This window comes from Oncorhynchus clarkii, chromosome 18 (assembly GCF_045791955.1).
Source record: "Oncorhynchus clarkii lewisi isolate Uvic-CL-2024 chromosome 18, UVic_Ocla_1.0, whole genome shotgun sequence".
Lineage (NCBI taxonomy): Eukaryota > Metazoa > Chordata > Actinopteri > Salmoniformes > Salmonidae > Oncorhynchus > Oncorhynchus clarkii.
This window is the reverse complement of record NC_092164.1, coordinates 58,941,459-58,962,816: the sequence shown is the minus strand read 5'-3', so window position 1 is coordinate 58,962,816 and position 21,358 is coordinate 58,941,459. Positions and strand designations below refer to the sequence as shown.

General features: G+C 41.2%; 2 protein-coding genes across 5 annotated transcripts in view; both read right to left on the bottom strand.

Moving 5' to 3' along the window:
* Window positions 1-31: 31 nt before the first annotated feature.
* Window positions 32-13,556, bottom strand: LOC139373792 (progranulin-like). 3 transcript variants are annotated; one of them, XM_071114786.1, is made up of 7 exons: window positions 13,346-13,556; window positions 12,089-12,186; window positions 9,493-9,571; window positions 9,221-9,310; window positions 1,463-1,603; window positions 795-941; window positions 32-547 (listed from the first exon to the last, which is right to left on the bottom strand). In XM_071114786.1, exons 1-7 carry the CDS (start codon window positions 13,367-13,369, stop codon window positions 419-421), a joined length of 708 nt encoding a protein of 235 aa, XP_070970887.1. In that variant the 5' UTR covers window positions 13,370-13,556; the 3' UTR covers window positions 32-418. The 3 variants fall into 3 exon arrangements, with proteins under 3 accessions (XP_070970887.1, XP_070970889.1, XP_070970888.1); XM_071114788.1 differs by having other exon boundaries at window positions 795-938; XM_071114787.1 differs by having other exon boundaries at window positions 9,224-9,310.
* Window positions 13,557-18,546: 4,990 nt separating this feature from the next.
* Window positions 18,547-21,358, bottom strand: part of LOC139373790 (cyclin-dependent kinase 6-like) — an 84,829-nt gene continuing 82,017 nt past the window's right edge. For both annotated transcript variants that reach the window (XM_071114785.1, XM_071114784.1), the window contains one exon: window positions 18,547-21,253. In XM_071114785.1, coding sequence (XP_070970886.1) covers window positions 21,104-21,253 — 150 coding nt within the window. In that variant the 3' untranslated portion in view covers window positions 18,547-21,103. The remainder of the gene's footprint in view (window positions 21,254-21,358) is intronic.

Here is a 21,358-nt window from a genome sequence, read left to right as displayed (position 1 = left end):
GATACATAGAGTACTGAACAAAGAAAAACAGTTTTTTCTTAGAATGTCATTTATTTGGAAGTGTATTGATCTGTCTTTAATGCAATGAATGAGTGGGTGGCATGATTCAACATGTAATGTTATACCATGACATTGTTGAACACTCGTTTCTGATTGTCTTGAAGGGCATTCTAGAGCGTACATTATTTCCCTATAAAGCATGGTATATCTGCAGGGTAGAATTCAATGGCTATAGTTCATTTTTACATGTTTTATGTTTGAGTTGCTTTTGAAAGCAAAATTAGAATTGAAAACATTGTTGAATTCGATTTTCATAATAGCAAGCTAGGACTGATGGTTTGGTTAGCTAAACTAGCAAATCTGTTTGTTCAATCCAATACCAGTACAGTGACAACATTATAATTAACAAGACATCTCGTCAGTCCTGCTTAGCATCATTCCTCAGACCTGAAGGAATCTGAGAGTAACCTTTCCTGCACTTGAATGAGGTTGGGTCACAGGTGTATCCATATTCACAGCAATGCTGGCCATCCTCACAGCACGTGCCCTAAAAAAAAGAAATATGTCTCAGAACATGATTGTAACATAAAATCTGCATTATATTGCACATGATCTTAATGTCATTAAAACATGTCACACTGCTCTGTATATGCATTACAGATTATATTTTCATTATGTTAATAAACATGCAACGTTGATACTACTACTTTATCAAATGATAGCTCAGTGGTTTTTAAGAACAGTTTTATCAAATCCCCTCTAAACCCTGTCTCCATCAGTTTCAGTATATTTACCAGTGGGAATGGGCAGCAGTCCCATTTGCCAGTCAGTCCCTTGCAGCAGCTGGTTCCAGAAGGGCAGTAGAATTTTGTGTCACAGCGAATGACTCCAGCCTGTGGGGTGCTGTCTGAGGCCTGAACAAGTGCTGTCCACGGAACCTGCTAAAATAACAGAAAACCACACCATCAATGTCATACTCTTAGGTTAAAATGTAATAGCGTACCAGTGTTCAGGAAATATTTCTCTATTCATTATTTTTTATGGCCATAAGGTGGGCATCAAGAAGGCCTTTGACTTTTACAGAAAGGTCTCCAAACTGGAAAACAAGGTCCACGATCAGGTACCAAAATATGCATCACAGGCAACCAATGCGTGTGCCCTTTGATGCATATTGTGGTAACCTCATATGCGCCGAATACCTGTTGTGGGATCTTTGCTCGCACGCAGCTCTCTAAACACAAGGTCTTTTAACTGAAACATTGGTTGTGTCATCCAACGGTGAAGGAAACAACAGTACTATTATGCTGGTTTCTTTTTCCTGTCTTTACAACCGTTGTGCTGCTGAGAATTCCATTTACTAGGGATGTCAAATTGCCTGGTTTCAACTGCTACGGTTGTTGGCATGACAAACAGATCTGGGACCAGGCTACAAATTGCCCTCGTGTGAACCCTGGTTACTCACATGGGTAACTGGACAGCAGGCGTATCCTTCTTTAGTCAAACAGCAAGTTGATTGATCAGAGCAGACCTTCCCATCGGGGCAGGTGATGTAGCAAGAGGCAGTCCCTGCCACCACTAACACCAATGCAGCTATGTTCCACATCTAAAGGATTGAGAATAAACAAAGAATTTAGAGGCTTTTTGGAGTAGATTGAGTTCCAAATGTATTTTATGAAGAGTTTTTTAAATAGTACATAATCTTAGATGTTTACTTGATCATCACAAGCTAGGGGAATTTCCAACAATATATCTTACCGTATATGATTGAAAGGAAACTGAGACACAGTCACAGCACTAATATGAGTGTCTTAGTTTGCTTTCAGTTTCACATGCATCTAAATTCAGAAGATTTCAACTTTGACTAAAATTTGAAAAATGTAATGAATTTGTTGTTTACTAATTCTCCTTAGTTTGTGACGGAGTGATTTCTAATTTCATTGTTTAATATTAAATTATTTCTCCTTTTTAAAATCTCACTTACCCTGTCGTTAGTCTCAGCTCAGGGATTTAAACACTTCCTGTCATGGGGTTACACACAGCACAATGGGGTGACAGACTCCTTAACCGAAATGCTGCTCTGTACACATTAGGTTTGATACTCCCACTTTTAATAATGAGGAAGTAACTTTCCTTATGAACAGAAACTTATGTCAATGACGAATCCAGAAGTAGTTTGCCAATAGCACCAGCTGGCTTTATAGACCCTTTGTTAATCATTATGTGAGTCTTATGTGAGTCTGCATGTACATCAATGCAATGATCACAGTGCCTTACAGCTCAAACTTCATAGGACTTAAATATTCCTTCCCCTTTAGTCTTTGATACCAATCTTTCCCATGACACACTCTTCACTCCTCACTGACCCCTCCCCACAGTGATCGTACGCACATTTCCCAACCAGAAGCCATGGATTACAGGCAACATCTGCACCGAGCTAAAGGCTAGAGCTGCCGCTTTCAAGGACCGGGACACTAATCCGGATGCTTATAAGATATCCCGCTATGCAATCAGATGAACCATCAAACAGGCAAAGTGTCAATACAGGACTAAAATTGAATCCTACTACACCGGCTCTGACGCTCGTCGGATGTGGCAGGGTTTGAAAAATATTAAGTACTACAAAGGGAAACCCAGTTTACATACACCTTAGCCAAATACATTTAAACTCAGTTTTTCACAATTCCTGACATTTAATCAGAGTAAAAATTCCCTGTCTTAGGTCAATTGGGATCACCACTTTATTTTAAGAATGTGAAATGTCAGAATAATAGTAGAGAATGATTTATTTCAGTGTTTATTTCTTTCATCACATTCCCAGTGGGTCAGAAGTTTACATACACTCAATTAGTATTTGGTAGCATTGCCTTTAAACTTGTTATGGCTGCGATCCCGCTAACGGGATCGATATGACAACTACCAGTGAAAATAGAGGGCGCCAAATTCAAACCACAGAAATCTGTTTTATATAATTTTAAAGGTAATCTTGTTGTTAATCCCACCAAAGTGTCCGATCTCAAATATGCTTTTCAGCAAAAGCACTACAAACGATTGTTAGGTCTCCACCAAACCACAATAAGCACAGCCATTTTCCAGCAAAATATAGCATTCACAAGAAGCAGAAATATAGATAAAATGAATCACTAACCTTGAATTATCTTCATCAGATGACACTCATAGGACTTCATGTGACACAATACATGCATATTTATATTAAAATCTGAGTTTACATTGGCCTATTAGATTCACTAGTTCCAAAAACATCAAGTGATTTTGCATAGCCACATCGTTTCAACAGAAATGCTCATCATAAATGTAGATGATAATACAAGTTATACATTATAGATATACCTCTCCTTAATTCAACCGCTGTGTCAGATTTTAAAAAAAGTTTACAGAAAAAGCAACCCATGCAATTATCTGAGACGGAGCTCAGAACATTAGCCAAATTAGCCGCCATGTTGGAGTCAACAGAAACCAGAAAATACATGATAAATGTTTCCTTACCTTTGATGAACTTCATCAGAATGCAGACATAGGAATCTCAGGTTCACAATAAATGCTTGATTTGTTCGAAAATGTCCGTTATTTATGTCCAATTAGCTACTTTGGTTAGCACGTTTGGTAAACAATTCCAAAGTCACAAAGCGCGTCCGCTGTAACGTGACGAAATGTCTAAAAGTTCCGTAACAGTCAGAAACATGTCAAACGATGTACTGAATCAATCTTTAGAATGTTGTTTACATATATCTTGAATAACGTTCCAACCGGAGAATTAGAATGACTTCAGATGACCGGTGGAACGCAGGTCCTTCCCCTGTGAACGCACATAGTGAAAGTATGGTCAACTCGTGGCAGTGGTGACTATTTTCTGTCTCATTCGACCCCCCTTCACATTAGAGTCATCAGACTGTTGACATCTAGTGGAAGGCGTAGGAAGTGAAAACACATCCATATCTCGCTGTAATTTCAATGAGAGCTTGGTTGAAAATCTGCCACCCCCAGAAAAAAATCCAAACAGGAAGTGGAATTTCTCAGAGTTTTGCCTGTTATACTCAGACATAATTCAAACAGTTTTAGAAACTTCAGAGTGTTTTCCATCCAATACTAATAATAATATGCATATATTATCAACTGAGGCTGAGGAGCTGGCCGTTTACAATGGGCACCTTTTCATCCAAGCTACTCAATACTGCCCCTGCAGCCATAAAAAAAAAAGTTAACTTGGGTCAAATGTTTTGGCTAGCTTTCCACAATAAGTTGGGTGAATTTTGGCCCATTCCTCCTGACAGAGCTGGTGTAACTGAGTCAGGTTTGTAGGCCTCCTTGCTCACACACGCTTTTTCAGTTCTGCATGTAAATTTTCTTCAGGATTTAGGTCAGGGCTTTGTGATGACCACTCCAATACGTTGACTTTGTTGTCCTTAAGCCATTTTGCCACAACTTTGGAAGTATGCTTGGGGTCATTGTCCATTTGGAAGACCCATTTGCAACCAAGCTTTAACTTCCTGACTGATGTCTTGGGATGTTGCTTCAATATATCCACATACTTTCCCTCCCTCATGTTGCCATCTATTTTGTGAAGTGCCAGTCCCTCCTGCAGCAAAGCACCCCCACAACATGATGCTGCCACCCCAGTGCTTCATGGTTGGGATGGTGATCTTCGGCTTGCAATCCTCCCCCTTTTTCCTCCAAACATAACGATGGTCATTATGGCCAAACAGTTCCATTTTTGTTTCATCAGACCAGAGGACATTTTGGAGCAGTGGCTTCTTCCTTGCTGAGCGGCCTTTCAGGTTATGTCGATATAGGACTCTTATATAGATATAGATACTTTTGTACCTGTTTTCTCCAGCATCTTCACAAGGGCCATTGCTGTTGTTCTGGGATTGATTTGCACTTTTCACTCTAAAGTACGTTTATCTCTAGGAGACAGAGCGTGTCTCCTTCCTGAGCGATATGACAGCTGCGTGGTCCCATGGTGTTTACAGTGCTGTGATAAAGTATTTGCCCCCTTCCTGATTTCTTTGCACATTTGTCACACTTAAATGGTTCAGATCAAACAATTTTGAATATTACACAAAGATAACCCAAGTAACCACAAAATGCAGTTAAGTGATCATTTTATTTATTAAGGGAAAAAAGCTATCCGAACCTTCATGGCCCTATATGAAAAAGTAATTGCCCCCTAAACCTAATAACTGGTTGTGCCACCCTCAGCAGCAACAACTGCTATCAAGCGTTTGCGATAACTGGCAACTGGCTACTGGCACATCGCTATGGAGGAATTTTGGCCCACTCTTTTTTGCAGAATTGTTTTAATTCAGCCACATTGGAGGGTGTAAGCTTGCTATACTTATGTAAAAAAAAAAAAAAAAAAAAAAAAAAAAAACACTGCATGGCCTCAAAGTGCTAATTTAATATCATGGATGGTCAGTCCTTGCATCCAAAGCTCCATCTATGAATTTGAGTGGTATCACGTTCGTCATAAGGAGTAGACCAAGATGCAGCGTGGTATGTTTCCATCCTTTTTTTTGGAAATGAAAACGTCAAAGGCCAAAACAACATCAGAACCGTGCCGCTAGACTAGTGTTCACAGTCAACAATACATAGACAAGATCCCACAAAGCACAATGGGAAAATGGCTACCTAAATATGATCCCCAATCAGAGACAACGATAAACAGCTGCCTCTGATTGGGAACCATATCAGGCCAACATAGATATACAATTCCCCTAGATAACACACCCTAAATCACATCCCGACAAGTGGTTACATTTCTCCAGGCCCATCCCTCAGCCTTTCACCAAAATATAGGCAGGCGGACATTGTTTCAAATGCAGATTAGCCCTTTAATGCCCACCCCCCTGAGATTTAATGACCTCCATTCCGCAACTGTTACAGTGCCTTCAGAATGGCTTAAAATGTGGTTATTTCTCACCCATGTACACACACACGATACCCCATAATGACAAAGCGAAAACATGTTTATAGATTTTTTGGGAAATTTATTGAAAATGAAATACAGAAATATCTCAATTACATAAGTATTCACACCCCTGAGTCAATACACGCCAGAATCACCTTTGGCAGCTGTGAGTCTTTAAGACACGTGTCAAGCTCATTCCACACAGAGGGCCGAGTTTCTGCAGGTTTTCGCTCCACCCATGTACTTGATTGAATTAAGGTCACTAATTAGTAAGGAACTCCCCCTCACCTGGTGGTCTAGGTCTGAATTGAATGGAAAAACAAAAAACCCTGCAGACGCTAATCGGCTCTCTGTGGAATGTGTTTGACACCCCTGCTCTAAGAGCTTTGCACACCTGGATTGTACAATATTTGCACATTATTTCTAAGTTTCAAGCTCTGTCACTATGCTGTTGATCATTGCTAGACAGCCATTTTCAAGTCTTGCCATAGATTTTCAAGCCGATTTAAGTCAAAACTGTAACTAGGCCACTCAGGAACATTCAATGTCATCTTGGTAAGCTTCTCCAATGTATATTTGGCCTTGTGTTTTAGGTTATTGTCCTGCTGAATGGTGAATTTGTCTCCCAGTGTCTGTTGGAAAGCAGACAACCAGGTTTCCCCTAGGATTTTGCCTGAGCTTAGCTCTATTCCATTCATTTTTATCAACAACAAAAAACCTCCCTGGTCCTTGCTGGTGACAAGCATACCCATAACATGATGCATGCTTGAAAATATGTGGTATTCAGTGATGTGTTGGATTTTCCCCAAACTTAACACTTTGTATTTAGGACACAAAGTTCCTTTCTTTGCAGGTTTACTTTAGTGCCTTAATGCAAACAGGGATATTTGTATTCTGTACAGGCTTCCTTCTTTTCACTCTATCATTTAGGTTAGTATTGTGGAGTAACTACAATGTTGTTGATCCATCCTCCTATCACAGACATTAAACTCTGTAACCGTTTTAAAGTCACCATTTTCTTCCTCTCCGGCAACGGAGTTAGGAAAGACGCCTGTATCGTTGTAGTGACAGGGTGTATTGATACACCATCCAATGTGTAATTAATAACTTCATGCTCAAAATGGATATTCAATGTCTGCTTTTTTTAAAATCCATCTACCAATTGGTGCCCTTCTTTGCGAGGCTTTGGAAAACTTCCCTGGTCGTTGTGGTTGAATCGGTGTTTGAAATTCACTGCCCGACTATGGGACCTTACAGATAATTGTATGTGTGGGGTAGAGATGAGGTAGTCATTCAAAAATCATGTTAAACACTACTATTGCACACAGAGTCCATGCAACTCTTGAACTTATTTAGGCTTGCCATAACAAAGGGGTTGAATACTTGACTTAAATCATTCCACTTGTCATTCCACATCTCAATTAAATCATTTTAAATTCAGGAATAACACCACAAAATACAGAAAAAGTCAAGGAGTGTGAATACTTTCTGAAGGAACTGTATATTTTATGACCCTAGCCAAATGATGTCGCATAGGCATACTTTACCAGTCAAAAGTTCAGACACACCTACCTACTCATTCCAGGGTTCTTCTTTATTTTTACTATTTTCTACATTGTAGAATAATAGTGAAGACGTCAAAACTATGAAATAACACATATGGAATCATGTAGTAACCAAAAACGTGTTAAACAAATCAAAATAGATTTTATATTCTTCAAAGTAGCCACCCTTTGCCTTGATGACAGCTTTGCCCACTCTTGGCATTCTTTGAGTTCCCACAGAATTTCTTTGCAAATTATGGTGGAAAATAAGTATTTGGTCACCTACAAACAAGCAAGATTTCTGGCTCTCACAGACCTGTAACAACTTATTTAAGAGGCTCCTCTGTCCTCCACTCGTTACCTGTATTAACGGCACCTGTTTGAACTTATCAGTATAAAAGACACCTGTCCACAACCTCAAACAGTCACACTCCAAACTCCACTATGGCCAAGACCAAAGAGCCGTCAAAGGACACCAGAAACTAAATTGTAGACCTGCACCCGGCTGGGAAGACTGAATCTGCAATAGGTAAGCAGCTTGGTTTGAAGAAATCAACTGTGGGAGCAATTATTAGGAAATGGAAGACATACAAGACCACTGATAATCTCCCTCGATCTGGGGCTCCACGCAAGATCTCACCCCGTGGGGTCAAATGATCACAAGAACGGTGAGCAAAAATCCCAGAACCACACGGGGGGGACCTAGTGAATGACCTGCAGAGAGCTGGGACCAAAGTAACAAAGCCTACCATCAGTAACACACTACAACGCCAGGGACTCAAATCCTGCAGTGCCAGACGTGTCCCCCTGCTTAAGCCAGTACATGTCCAGGCCCGTCTGAAGTTTGCTAGAGAGCATTTGGATGATCCAGAAGAAGATTGGGAGAATGTCAAATGGTCAGATGAAACCAAAATAGAACCTTTTGGTAAAAACTCAACTCGTCGTGTTTGGAGGACAAAGAATGCTGAGTTGCATCCAAAGAACACCATACCTACTGTGAAGCTTGGGGGTGGAAACATCATGCTTTGGGGCTGTTTTTCTGCAAAGGGACCAGGACGACTGATCCGTGTAAAGGAAAGAATGAATGGGGCCATGTATCGTGAGATTTTGAGTGAAAACCTCCTTCCATCAGCAAGGGCATTGAAGATGAAATGTGGCTGGGTCTTTCAGCATGACAATGATCCCAAACACACCGCCCGGGCAACGAAGGAGTGGCTTCGTAAGAAGCATTTCAAGGTCCTGGAGTGGCCTAGCCAGTCTCCAGATCTCAACCCCATAGAAAATCTTTGGAGGGAGTTGAAAGTCCGTGTTGCCCAGCAACAGCCCCAAAACATCACTGCTCTAGAGGAGATCTGCATGGAGGAATGGGCCAAAACACCAGCAACAGTGTGTGAACCTTGTGAAGACTTACAGAAAACGTTTGACCTCTGTCATTGCCAACAAAGGGTATATAACAAAGTATTGAGATCAACTTTTGGTATTGACCAAATACTAATTTTCCACCATAATTTGCAAATAAATTAATTAAAAATCCTACAATGTGATTTTCTGGATTTTTTTCCCTAATTTTGTCTGTCATAGTTGAAGTGTACCTATGATGAAAATTACAGGCCTCTCATTTTTTTAAGTGGGAGAACTTGCACAATTGGTGGCTGACTAAATACTTTTTTGCCCCACTGTAAGCAGTCATCTAAATCAATACATAACACATGTTCATTAAACATGGCAAATGAAGAGTAAAAACACTTACAACCTCCATGTCGGAGTCAGCGGACAACTCTGAGGAGGAGTCTTTACGACGTCGCTCAGCTTTCCTCTTCTTCCTGCGGCTCTTCTCACCCTGAAGGGCGAACATTTACAGGCCTCAGTTCCCTGCAGCCTGGCAAGTTCATTTACAGCTCAGCATGTTCAAACACATTCAGGCAGAAATAAAACAATTTTGTGTATGTAAGCTAAATATAAAAACACTGAATTTGTACAGTTTAATAACAGTCAAATAAAGAAGACACATTTGAACAATACCGAGTTCATTTGGTCCTCAAAGTCCACCAGGGCTCTGGAGCCTTTCTTCTTCCTGTCTATGATCTCATTCACCTCTTCCCTGATGACAGAAGAAAAACCATCATCACTCAACAATGGATCACAACTGATGGCCTTCCGCTGAAGGCCCATTCTGCTAACCGCGGCCTGCTAGCTACATAGAGCTACTTGGAACCCTACTAATCCACGACTGGTCTATCGACGTCGCCGCACGAAGAGGCAAAAATAGACTTACCTCCATCGCGACGTCCCCCAAAGGCCCTTCTGCTAACCAGCTAGCCCCGGTCTGCTAACTGCTAGCTTGCTTGCCCCCCGGCCTGCTAACTGCTAGCTTGCGTGCCCCAGCCTGCTAACTGCTAGCTTGCGTGCCCCGGCCTGCTAACTGCTAGCTTGTTAGCCCCGGCCTGCTAACTGCTAGCTTGTTAGCCCCGGCCTGCTAACTGCTAGCACCGACCTGCTAACTGTCTGAATCGCCGCGTCCCCAGCCAGCCCAACCACTCACTGACCCATATGTTCACTTGGCTACGCATGCCTCTCTAATATCAATATGCCTCATCCATTACTGTCTTATTTCACTGTAGAGCCTCTAGCCCTGCTCAATATGCCTTAACCAACCATGTTGTTCCACCTCCTACATATGCGATGACATCACCTGGTTTAAACATCTCTAGAGACTATATCTGCCTCATCATTACTCAATGCCTAGGTTTACCTCCAATGTACTCACATCCTACCTTACCTTTGTCTGTCCACTATGCCATCGTTCCCAGAAACCTGCTCCTTTTACTCTGTGTTCCGAACGTGCTAGACGGCCAGTTCGTATAGCCTTTAGCCGTACCCGTATCCGACTTCTCCTCTGTTCCTCTGGTGATGTAGAGGTTAATCCAGGTCCTGCAGTGCCTAGCTCCACTCCTACTCCCCAGGTGCTCTCATTTGTTGACTTCTGTAACCATAAAAGCCTTGGTTTCATGCACGTTAACATTAGAAGCCTAGTCCCTAAGTTTGTTTTACTCACTGCTTTAGCACACTCTGCCAACCCGGATGTCTTAGCCATGTCTGAATCCTGGCTTAGGAAGACCACCAAAAACCCTGAAATCTCCATCCCTAACGATAACATTTTCCACCAAGATAAAACTGCCAAAGGAGGCGGTGTTGCAATCTACGGCAACGATAGTCTGCAGAGTTCTGTCCCCAAACAATTCGAGCTTCTACTTCTAAAAATTCACCTTTCCAGAAACAAGTCTCACTGTTGCTGACCACTATAGACCCCAAATCCGTAAACACGGGCACCCTCATAGATATGATCCTAACTAACTCGCCCTCCAAATACACCTCTGCTGTTTTCAATCAAGATCTCAGCCTCATTGCCTGCATCCGTAATGGGTCTGCGACCAAACGACCACCCCTCATCACTGTCAAACGCTCCCTAAAACACTTCTGCGAGCAGGCCTTTCTAAATCGACCTGGCCGGGGTATCCTGGAATGACATTGACCTCATCCGGTCAGTAGAGGATGCCTGGTTAATCTTTAAAAGTGCCTTACTCACCATCTTAAATAAGCATGCCCCATTCAACAAATGTAGAACTCAGAATAGATATAGTCCTTGGTTCGCTCCAGACCTGTCTGCCCTTGACCAGCACAAAAACATCCTGTGGCGTTCTGCATTATCATCGAATATCCCCCGTGATATGCAACTTTTCCAAGTAAGTTAGGAACAAATATACACAGGCAGTTAGGAAAGTTACGGCTAGCTTTTTCAAACAGAAATTTGCATCCTGTAGTACAAACTCCAAAAAGTTATGGGACACTAATGTCCATGGAGAATAAGAGAGGAGGTGCCCAGCTGCCCACTGCTCTGAGACTAGGAAACATTGTTACCGCTGATAAATCCACTATAATTGAGAATTTCAATGAACATTTCTCTACGGCTGGCCATGCTTTCCACTTGGCTACCCCTACCCCGGTGAACTGCCCGGCACCCTCCATAGCAACCTGCCAAAGCCCCCACCATTTCTCCTTTACCCAAATCTAGATAGCTGATGTTCTGAAAGAGCTGTATGTTTTGTTTATTCCATGTGTAACTCTGGGTTGTTGTATGTGTCTAATTGCTATGCTGTATCTTGGCCAGGTCGCAGTTGCAAATGAGAACTTGTTCTCAACTAGCCTACCTGGTTAAATAAAGGTGAAATAAAATGTAAAAAATCAAAAATGGTGACGTAGGCCTAGGCCCAAACATTCACAAGGGCATGGCCACAATTTCTTGTGATTTGCAGGGAGCATTTCACACTGTGTAGCCTTGTATTACAAGAAAGCAATGCTTTATCACCCCGATTTACACACATAGAAGGTAATAGGGATCCACCCTAGGAAAATCTTTATACTCTCTTTGGATAATTCATTCCAATCATTTAAAAGTTAACAGCAGGTATTCTGCATGTAAGTTTAAGTATTTTGATATGATCCACCCGTGGTCACTCTTCAGCAATATTAATGACGGATGTTCAACTCACCAGTTGTATAACCTGGAGAGCTTTTCAGGCACAACGCCTGAGTCCTTACGTGTCATCTTAATGCTTACCATGTTGGCCGTGGTCTTCTCAGGTAATCCTGGATAGAGGGTCCTGCATTGGGTGCGGGTCCATTGGCACGTGATGCAGCTATTGGGTTCACATAAGACTAAAAACACAGAGGGAGGCAGTCAGACCAGACATCTCAACATTGACATCTGGCTACCATCCCCAAAACACACCTTGCCAAACAAACAGCACATCGACATTCTGTGTGTTCCTGGCATAGACAATAACACTAGCTAGACAGGAATTGGAAAGGGTGCGTTCGTAAATTAACTGTGGAGTGCCAGAGTGCGTTCAGCGTGCACACTGGACGCTCTGGCCGAGGAGCAGTGTTGATCTGAGCTCAACCGCAGTCAAGCACCCAAGCGAACTGGCAAAAGTTGTCTAGTTTGCTAGCTACTTCCAGACAAATTAAATAACACCTTACTGAAAATGTTACTCGCCCTAGCAGAGCTGGTTAGTGCCTTTATGTTATCATGAGGGTTAGTGACAAATTTATGGCAACAATTTTGTTCAGTTTCTTTTGCCGACGTTTACTTACACCGGTCAAAACAAAGTTAATGTTGTTTGTAAATACCTCAATTATTCCGCGGCCTCTGGCACTCAAACTAAAAGTGCTGTGAAAATCGAAGTAGATTTACGAACGAACCATCACTTGTATTATCTTAGTACGATCAGTAACTTTTATTAGGGTCAAACAAGTCCAAGGCGGTCAATGACAACTCTATGGCCTTCCCGTAAAAATATGTGTTTACAAATTCATACAGTAAATTAGTAGCAGATAGTGAATTGATGAACTCGAGCTAACTACTGTAACATTCGTTTATTCGTCCGCGTTCTTTGGATTATGTTAACAGACAGGATGTGTTAGCTATCTACCTATATTATTATAAACATAAACTGATATTTCGACCTAAATAGATAGGTTTAATTCTCTTCTGGCACGGATATCGGTCCTTCTTGTTAGTTACCTGCTAACTTGTTATTCTGTATCTGCCAGGTTAGTTTGCCTAGCTAGTTAGCTATATTCGTTCGATAAACATATTGTAGTTATTTTAACATACGCTTTGTGCATCTTTGATATAGTTTAATTGAAATTCAATTTGCCTGCACACTTAGCTACAATAACTAGCTTAGATGGCCTAGCTAACATTTTTCAGTGCCCGTTTTTAGCTATAGCCAACACGTTTGTTTTCATGCATACCATTAATCGTAAAAAGCTAAATATCCACACAACTTGGATTATTTAACACATTGCTCACCACTCTGTTGTCCCTCTTCCCCATTTCGGTAGATTTAGCCTACGACCGCGCTAATATCAATCAATCCACTAAAAAAAAGTTTGATGATTTTAAAGAGGTTACGTAGCTGGTTTCCACACTAGGTAACACAACCACAAAGTCAGATGCCACAGAGTCAAAATTGTCTACATTTTTTTTTGCTTTTTGGTCTTAATTTAAGGCTAGGGTAAGGTATACGGTTAGTATTGTGGTTGGGTTTTAAATCCGATTTTAACCAAATAAATAGCAGAAATGGGCGGAGTTGAGCCATAATTATGACTTTGTGGCTGTTTTAACTAGTGACGACCGGTCTCTGACGACGAACACAGACAATCACAGATATAACAATGAGACAGATATTTTAGCGGATGTACAGACGTGAAGCGTCTGCTTAGTGTTTCCATGGTAGTGAGAGGAAGCCGACTGGCAGGCAGTGGGAGAAGATGGAACGAGATTGAGTTTGGCCGACGTTCTGCAATTTTCTCATCGATGAAACATTTGATCTCAATACAGTTTTCTGTTCCCTAAACTAGAATATGTTATGAAAAGAGTGGACTAAGTTTAGTAGACTTTACTCTTTGCAAAAGTTGTTTAAAATCGCGATGTTTAGGAGTGCAAATGCGAATTGAGTTTTTACACACGCGCACTTCATAAAGTAAGCGTTCCCTAAACGGAAATATGCAGATGATGCTTCGACGCGCCAATAGGATCTTGCTAATTCGTGTTTGGCTCTGCCCACCTCCTTGCTTGTTCTGCCCACTAGACTAATTTTGTTCCCATCGCGTCGGCTGTCGTCTATCTTGGTTTAGTAAAACATCCTTGATACAATCAAAGACCACAGTACATTATTTCGTACAGTTGCGCTAAAGAAATTACTGCCTCATAGCGGTAAATAAATAAATAAATACAAACACCATCATAAAAAAAGTTGTGAATACAATAGCAGAAACTTTAAGTTGCTACATCCACTTTGATAACTTACTGATGCGTCATAATATTTTTTAACGAAGTTTTGCGAGAATTGCTATATAGCAGCAAAATCAGCTTTGGGAAAACCTAAAATATATACTTTTTTTAATAGAAATATCCCCCATTCCTCCAAGAGAGAATAGTGCCAAACTATGTTACCTAAAATGTGGTTCTTGGCAACACTATCATAATCGCAAAAACGGGCATTGAGAAAATTAGGATTCATGGTTATGCATCAACAACCTGCTTCAGACCAGCTTTGAATCACAATATATGAAATGCATTTTATTTTAAAAGTGGTACTGTACAAATGTAAGGGCAGACTACATAATGGACATAGACTAGACATGATGTTATGTAGCAAGACCAATAATTCGCTAGAAAAGTAATAAAATGGCGAAAATGGTGACCATCAATGCTGATTCCCCCAAAACCAGTAGCTGTTTCACCTGAAAAACACATATTATCATTGTATTGTACACCAAATATAATTTCAACAGAGAACACCACTAATAATAGAGAAACACAAGATAAGTAATCTGCACAAACAGCACCTCGTGAACAATTAGCTATAACTGAAAAAACACTAATGCCTAAATCCTTTAAATCAAGATAAGGGTTTCATTGGATTCATTGAGCATGTCCTTTTACAACAACCAATAAAACACCCATAGCTGAAGTACAGAAGACACCACAATAAGAACTGGGTAGGCTTCTCCTATGCTTGCTGCAGATAGGGTGATCTGCATTTACTGGGGATATCAGCTTGCTATCAGTGCTTGGTCTCACTGGATTCGTCCCAAATGGTAACATATATATGCAGTAGTCCACTACTTTTGACCACAGCTCTATGGGCCCAAGTCAAAAGAAGAACACTAGGGAATAGTGAGCCATCTGGGTCTCAGACTCGGACTAAGGACCCTACTCAGGCAGCATGTAGAGGAACTACTCTGAAGTTAGGAACTCAGAATCACACCTGAACTGACAGGAAGCATACTTACAATAACACATCTTAAACGTGATATATTGTGTCTATTTAAAAATAAGACCATCTGGTGGTAATTAAATAAGCAGTAGTGAGAGAAGTACATTTAAATGTTTATGAATAATAAAATGTGTTACGTTATACTATATCATGCGTTGTTGTTTTGATATGCAGTATAGAAGAGATTAGTTTACAATGTTAAATGTATGAATGCTGGCCTTGGGTCTGAACCCCGCCCTGTGTAACTGGGTCCTAGACTTCATGACGGGTCGACCCCAAGTGGTGAAGGTAGGGAACAACACCTACACCACACTGATCCTCAACAAGGGGGCCCCACAGTGGTGCGTGCTCAGCCGCCTCCTGTACTCCCTGTTCACCCCTGACTGCATTGCCATGCACGTTGCCAACTAAGTTTGCTGACGATACAACAGTTGTTGGCCTGATTAACAACAACAATGAGAGCCGACAGGGAGGAGGTGACAGTCCTGGCCAAGGTCACTGACGACCTGAAATGTTCACTCCACACTGACAGCAGTGCGTCTTCATCCTCAGGAGGCTAAATAAATTTGGTTTGGCCCCTAAGACCCTCACAAACTTCTACAGATGCACCATCGAGAGCATTCTGTCGGGCTGTATCTCTGCCTGGTACGGCAACTGAGAGTGGTGTGGTCAGCCCAATGCATCACCGGGGTCACATTGCCTGCCCTTCAGGACATCTACAGCACCTGGTGTCAGAGGAAGGCCAAGAATATAATCAAAAACCCCAGCCACCGAGCCACGGCCTGTTCACCCTTCTACCATCTAGAAGGCGTAGACAGTACAGGTGCATCAAAGCTAGGACAGAGAGACTGAAACACAGCTTCTATCTCCAGGCCATCAGACTGTTAAACAGTCACCACTAGCTGGCCTCCACCCCCCAGTACCCTGTCCTGAACCTTGGTCACGGTTTCTAGCCGGCTACCACCCGCTACTTTACCCTGCACCTTAGAGACTGCGGCCCTATATACATACAGTTGAAGTCGGAAGTTTACATTCACTTAGGTTGGAGTCATTAAAACTTGTTTTTCAACCACTCCACACATTTCTTGTTAACAAACTATAGTTTTGACAAGTCGGTTAGGACATCTACTTTGTGCATGACACAAGTAATTTTTCCAACAATTGTTTACAGATTGTTTCACTTATAATTCACTGTATCACAATTTTAGTGGGTCAGAAGTTCACATACACTAAGTTGACTGTGCCTTAAACAGCTTGAAAAAATAAATAAAAAGGTTGTCTTTAGAAGCTCCTGATAGGGTAATTGACATAATTTGAGTCAATTGGAGGTGTACCTGTGGATTTATTTCAAGGTCTACCTTCAAACTCAGTGCCTCTTTGCTTGACATCACGGGAAAATCCAAATAAATCAGCAAGACCTCAGAATTTTTTTTTGCAGACCTTCACAAGTCTGGTTCATCCTTGGGAGCAATTTCCAAATGCCTGAAGGTAGGTACCACGTTCATCTGTACAAACAATAGTACGCAAGTATAAACACCATGGGAGGATGCAGCCGTCATACTGCTCTGGAAGGAGATGCGTCCTGTCTCCTACAGATGAACGTACTTTGATACGAAAAGTGCAAATCAATCCCAGAACAATAGCAAAGGACCGCGTGAAGATGCTGGAGGAAACAGGTACAAAGGTATCTCTATACACAGTAAAACAAGTCCTATGTTGACATAACATGAAAGGCCGCTCAGCAAGGAAGAAGCCACGGCTCCAAAACTGCCATAAAAAAGCCAGACTACAGTTTGCAACTGCACATGGGGACAAAGATCGTACTTTTTGGAGAAATGTCCTCTGGTCTGATGAAACAAAAATAGAACTGTTTGGCCATAATGACCATCGTTATGTTTAGAGGAAAAATGGGGAGGCTTGCAAGCCGAAGAATACCATCCCAACCGTGAAGCACGGGGGTGGCAGCATCATGTTGTGGGGGTGCTTTGCTGCAGGGGGGACTGGTGCACTTCACAAAATAGATGGCATCATGAGGGAGGAAAAGTATGTGGATATATTGAAGGAACATCTCAAGACATCAGTCAGGAAGTTAAAGCTTGGTCGCAAATGGGTCTTCCAAATGGACAATGACCCCAAGCATACTTCCAAAGTTGTGGCAAAATGGCTTAAGGACAACAAAGTCAAGGTATTGGAGTGGCCATCACAAAGCCCTGACCTCAATCCTATAGAAAATTTGCGGGCAGAACTGAAAAAGCATGTGCGAGCAAGGAGGCCCACAAACCTGACTCAGTTACACCAGCTCTGTCAGGAGGAATGGGCCAAAATTCACCCAACTTATTGTGGGAAGCTTGTGGAAGGCTACACAAAATGTTTGACCCAATTTAAACAATTTAAAGGCAATGCTACCAAATACTAATTGAGTGTACGTAAACTTCTGACCCACTGGGAATGTGATGAAAGAAATAAAAGCTGAAATAATTCTCTCTACTATTATTCTGACATTTCACATTCTTAAAATAAAGTGGAGAACCTAACTGACCTAAGACAGGGACTTTTTACTAGGATTAAATGTCAGGAATTAGGCTAAAATCTGAGTTTAAATGTATTTGGCTAAGGTGTATGTAAACTTCCGACTTCAACTGTAGACATGGAACACTGGTCACTTTAATATGTTTACATCCTGTTTTGCACACTTCATATGTATATACTGTATTCCAGTCAAGGCTCATCCTATATAACTACTGTACACACCTTTTCTATTCCTATACTGTCCATACTGTCTATACACACAAAAACATTAGGAACACTTTCAGAATATTGGGTGCACCCCCTTTTGCCCTCGGGGCATGGACTCTACAAGGTGTCGAAAGCATTCCACAGGGATGCTGGTCCATGTTGACTCCAATGCTTCCCACAGTTGTGTCAAGTTGGCAGGATGTCCTTTGGGTGGTGGACCATTTTTGATACACGGCAGCGTAGCCTAGTGGTTAGAGCGTTGGACCAGTAACCAAAATGTAAAATAGAAACATACACATTCTTTACAGATTGTACATCAGAAACTATCACAGGAAAATGTGCTTTTTCAGCATTTTTCACAGCTTCACCTGTTAACATTTAAATACCACAACAAAATATCCACACATTCCACAGCTTAATTACAACCCAATTCAATATTAATCACAATATTATTTTGTTATTTGCATGAATCCCAAATAAGAACGCTCACATATACAAAGCATATTTTTTATTCAAATGGTGCAACATGAAGCAATCACCACTGGTGGCATTTATTCATGTCAACATAATGCCCATTACCTCCATATCATCATTTTAAATGAAGTTACCATGTCACATGTGGACATTTCAAATACATTTGTGGCCTTTACTTTCATCCTTGGAGCTTAGAAAATGTGCTAAAATACTACATGTTTCAGTACTGTTCATTGGCTAAAGGGTATTTGCAATACAGAGCTATCATAGGTGCATTTCTGCAATCATAGGAAATCTATGGCAGACCCCATGTAGGTGGCTGTAAAAAAGTATACTTTTATTATTTTATATTACATAGACAACAGTATTCCTGTCCCATGTTTTAAGTTACAAATGACCAATAAACCTCTTAAACCAAATAAAAACATACATTGATCACTTCAAGTTTATATAATGTAGACTACAATGATGACAGTCTACTTATTAGGGCAGTTGACGTTGAACTGACCGATACCAAGAAAGCTTGACAATCCCTATTTCTAGAGAGTTGTAATATGAAGTCTGCAATGTATCCATCAATGGCATGAATCATCTGACAGGACAGAGATGAGGGCAAAGCAACTCTACATCTACACGGAGAGGGGAGCTCAGTCCAAAATTCTTTCATGTGTTTTTTTATTTTTATCATGTATTAGATTAAACCATATGCGCCCGACACTGAAAAACAAGTAAGATATCAAACATACTGTATCATAGCAAACGTGTAGTTGGATTCACACGGTCAGGAATTCTGTAATATGATTATAGAAGCACAATCATGTTGTAGCATTAACATCATCCAATGAAACAGTTGATCAATTAACATCATCCAATGAGACAGTTGATCAATCAACATCATCCAATGAAACAGTTGAGCCATTAACATCATCCAATGAAACAGTTGATCCATTAACATCATCCAATGAGACAGCTGATCAATCAACATCATCCAATGAAACAGTTGAGCCATTAACATCATCCAATGAAACAGTTGACCCATTAACATCATCCAATGAAACAGTTGATCAATTAACATCATCCAATGAAACAGTTGATGCAGTCTAATCATGAATGTGCAAAGTGTGTCAGAATGATTTCTGATTTGATTTCTAATAAGATCCTGAGTGTATTTGTGTGCTAGCAGCACTAGATATACCAGAGGGAAAGTTATGGTCTAGATGTATTGCTGTGCAGTAAGAAGTTTTACAAACAAACTATTTTCCTTGACTAGTTCTCTGAAAGCACTCTAGCTAGTCATATTGAATCAAAGTGAGCATAATACGTAGCGTATTAAAACAACCATTCTTAACACAGGTCAGCTGTGTGTTTCAACATGAACCCCTATCTGTTTCTATGTAACCCTTACAGACTCAGTCTACATGAAGCAGGTACAATGTTGAACCTCCTCTGAATCCGACGTATCAGCCTGCCTTTTCTCTCTAAAAAATCTCCCAACGAAGAACATTTCACTGACCCACACCTGCACTGACCTTACTACTATCCTGCTACACATGTCAGTATGCTGGATATGCAAGTAAAACCAGCAGTCACGACTACTGACAATATTAGTGCAGTATCTAGCTCTATACCATTCTACATGCCTCACATTGTCAAACCTTTCCTCCCTTGGATATTACCTTGTATTCTTTCTAGATCTTACCAGAGATTTACATTTAAATCCCCACACGTTGTTAAAGTCCAATAAAATTAAGACAAAATAGAAAATAAGACATCAACTGTCAATAACTTTAAAATTAAGTTAGGAAATACAGAATCATGCTTTTATGCCAAATGTAATTGCGCTGAATAGCGCGTACGTCGACCTCATTCTCATTCAACAGTCACTTTACTATGCCCTCTGCATCAGGTCATACATAGAGTCTCGAATGGAGTCAATCAGATTTCATTACAGTTTATGACACTGAAGTACGGATGCCAATAAGAGGAACTCAAAGTGACATATTTTCAGTCTTTCCTGTTCGCACCAGTCAAAGTCTTATAAGATGAAGCCCATCAGAAATCCTGCTCTGGCCTGCAGTAACACAGGACAACCTGTAGGTGGCAGTGATATCAAAACACACGTGTTTGTTTGGACCAGAAGTAGCACTAGGCAGTGTGTGAGGTCCTCCTGCATTGGATTAAAATGTGTGTGTGCGTGTGTCATCTCTCTCGGTTGTTGTGAAGGTGAGCTCCAGGTGAGGTCCATGCCGACCTAATCTTGGTGCTTGGTGTTCCCCCACCGAGGAGCCTCTTCTCAAGCTAAGGAAGGAGAGACAAGAGGCAGCAGCTCCTGGACATCCAGAGGTTCTCTCCTGGTGGCAGTACATCTCAGCTTCAGGGGTCCTTGCATTGTTTAAACTTTTTTTTATAAAAGTATCCTAAAAAGCAGCATTCAAATTGGTAAATTGTGGAAGACAGCACGGTTGCCTTTTGGAATCAAATGTCTCAGTTTATTGCTCTCTTTCTCAGTCTTTGTGTCCATCCCTCTCTTTCTCTCCCTCTCTGTCAGGCCAGTCCAGTCCTGGGCCAGGGGGCTGTCAGGCAGCTCTCTCCTCCAGGGTGGGCTTGTTGCTGCCGATGGGCTGGGCGTACACACTCTTAGTGTCACTATCCACACTCTGGAAGTAGGGGTGGGTCAGAGCAGCAAATGCTGATATCCTTCTGGAGGGATTAAAAGCCAGGAATTGCTGCATGGAGAAAACAAATATTATTATTATAACATTTTCCTTCACAAAAAGAAAAGTGTGAGTTTAATTCCTTTCAGACAAATCCATTTGAAACAGTATGTGCTG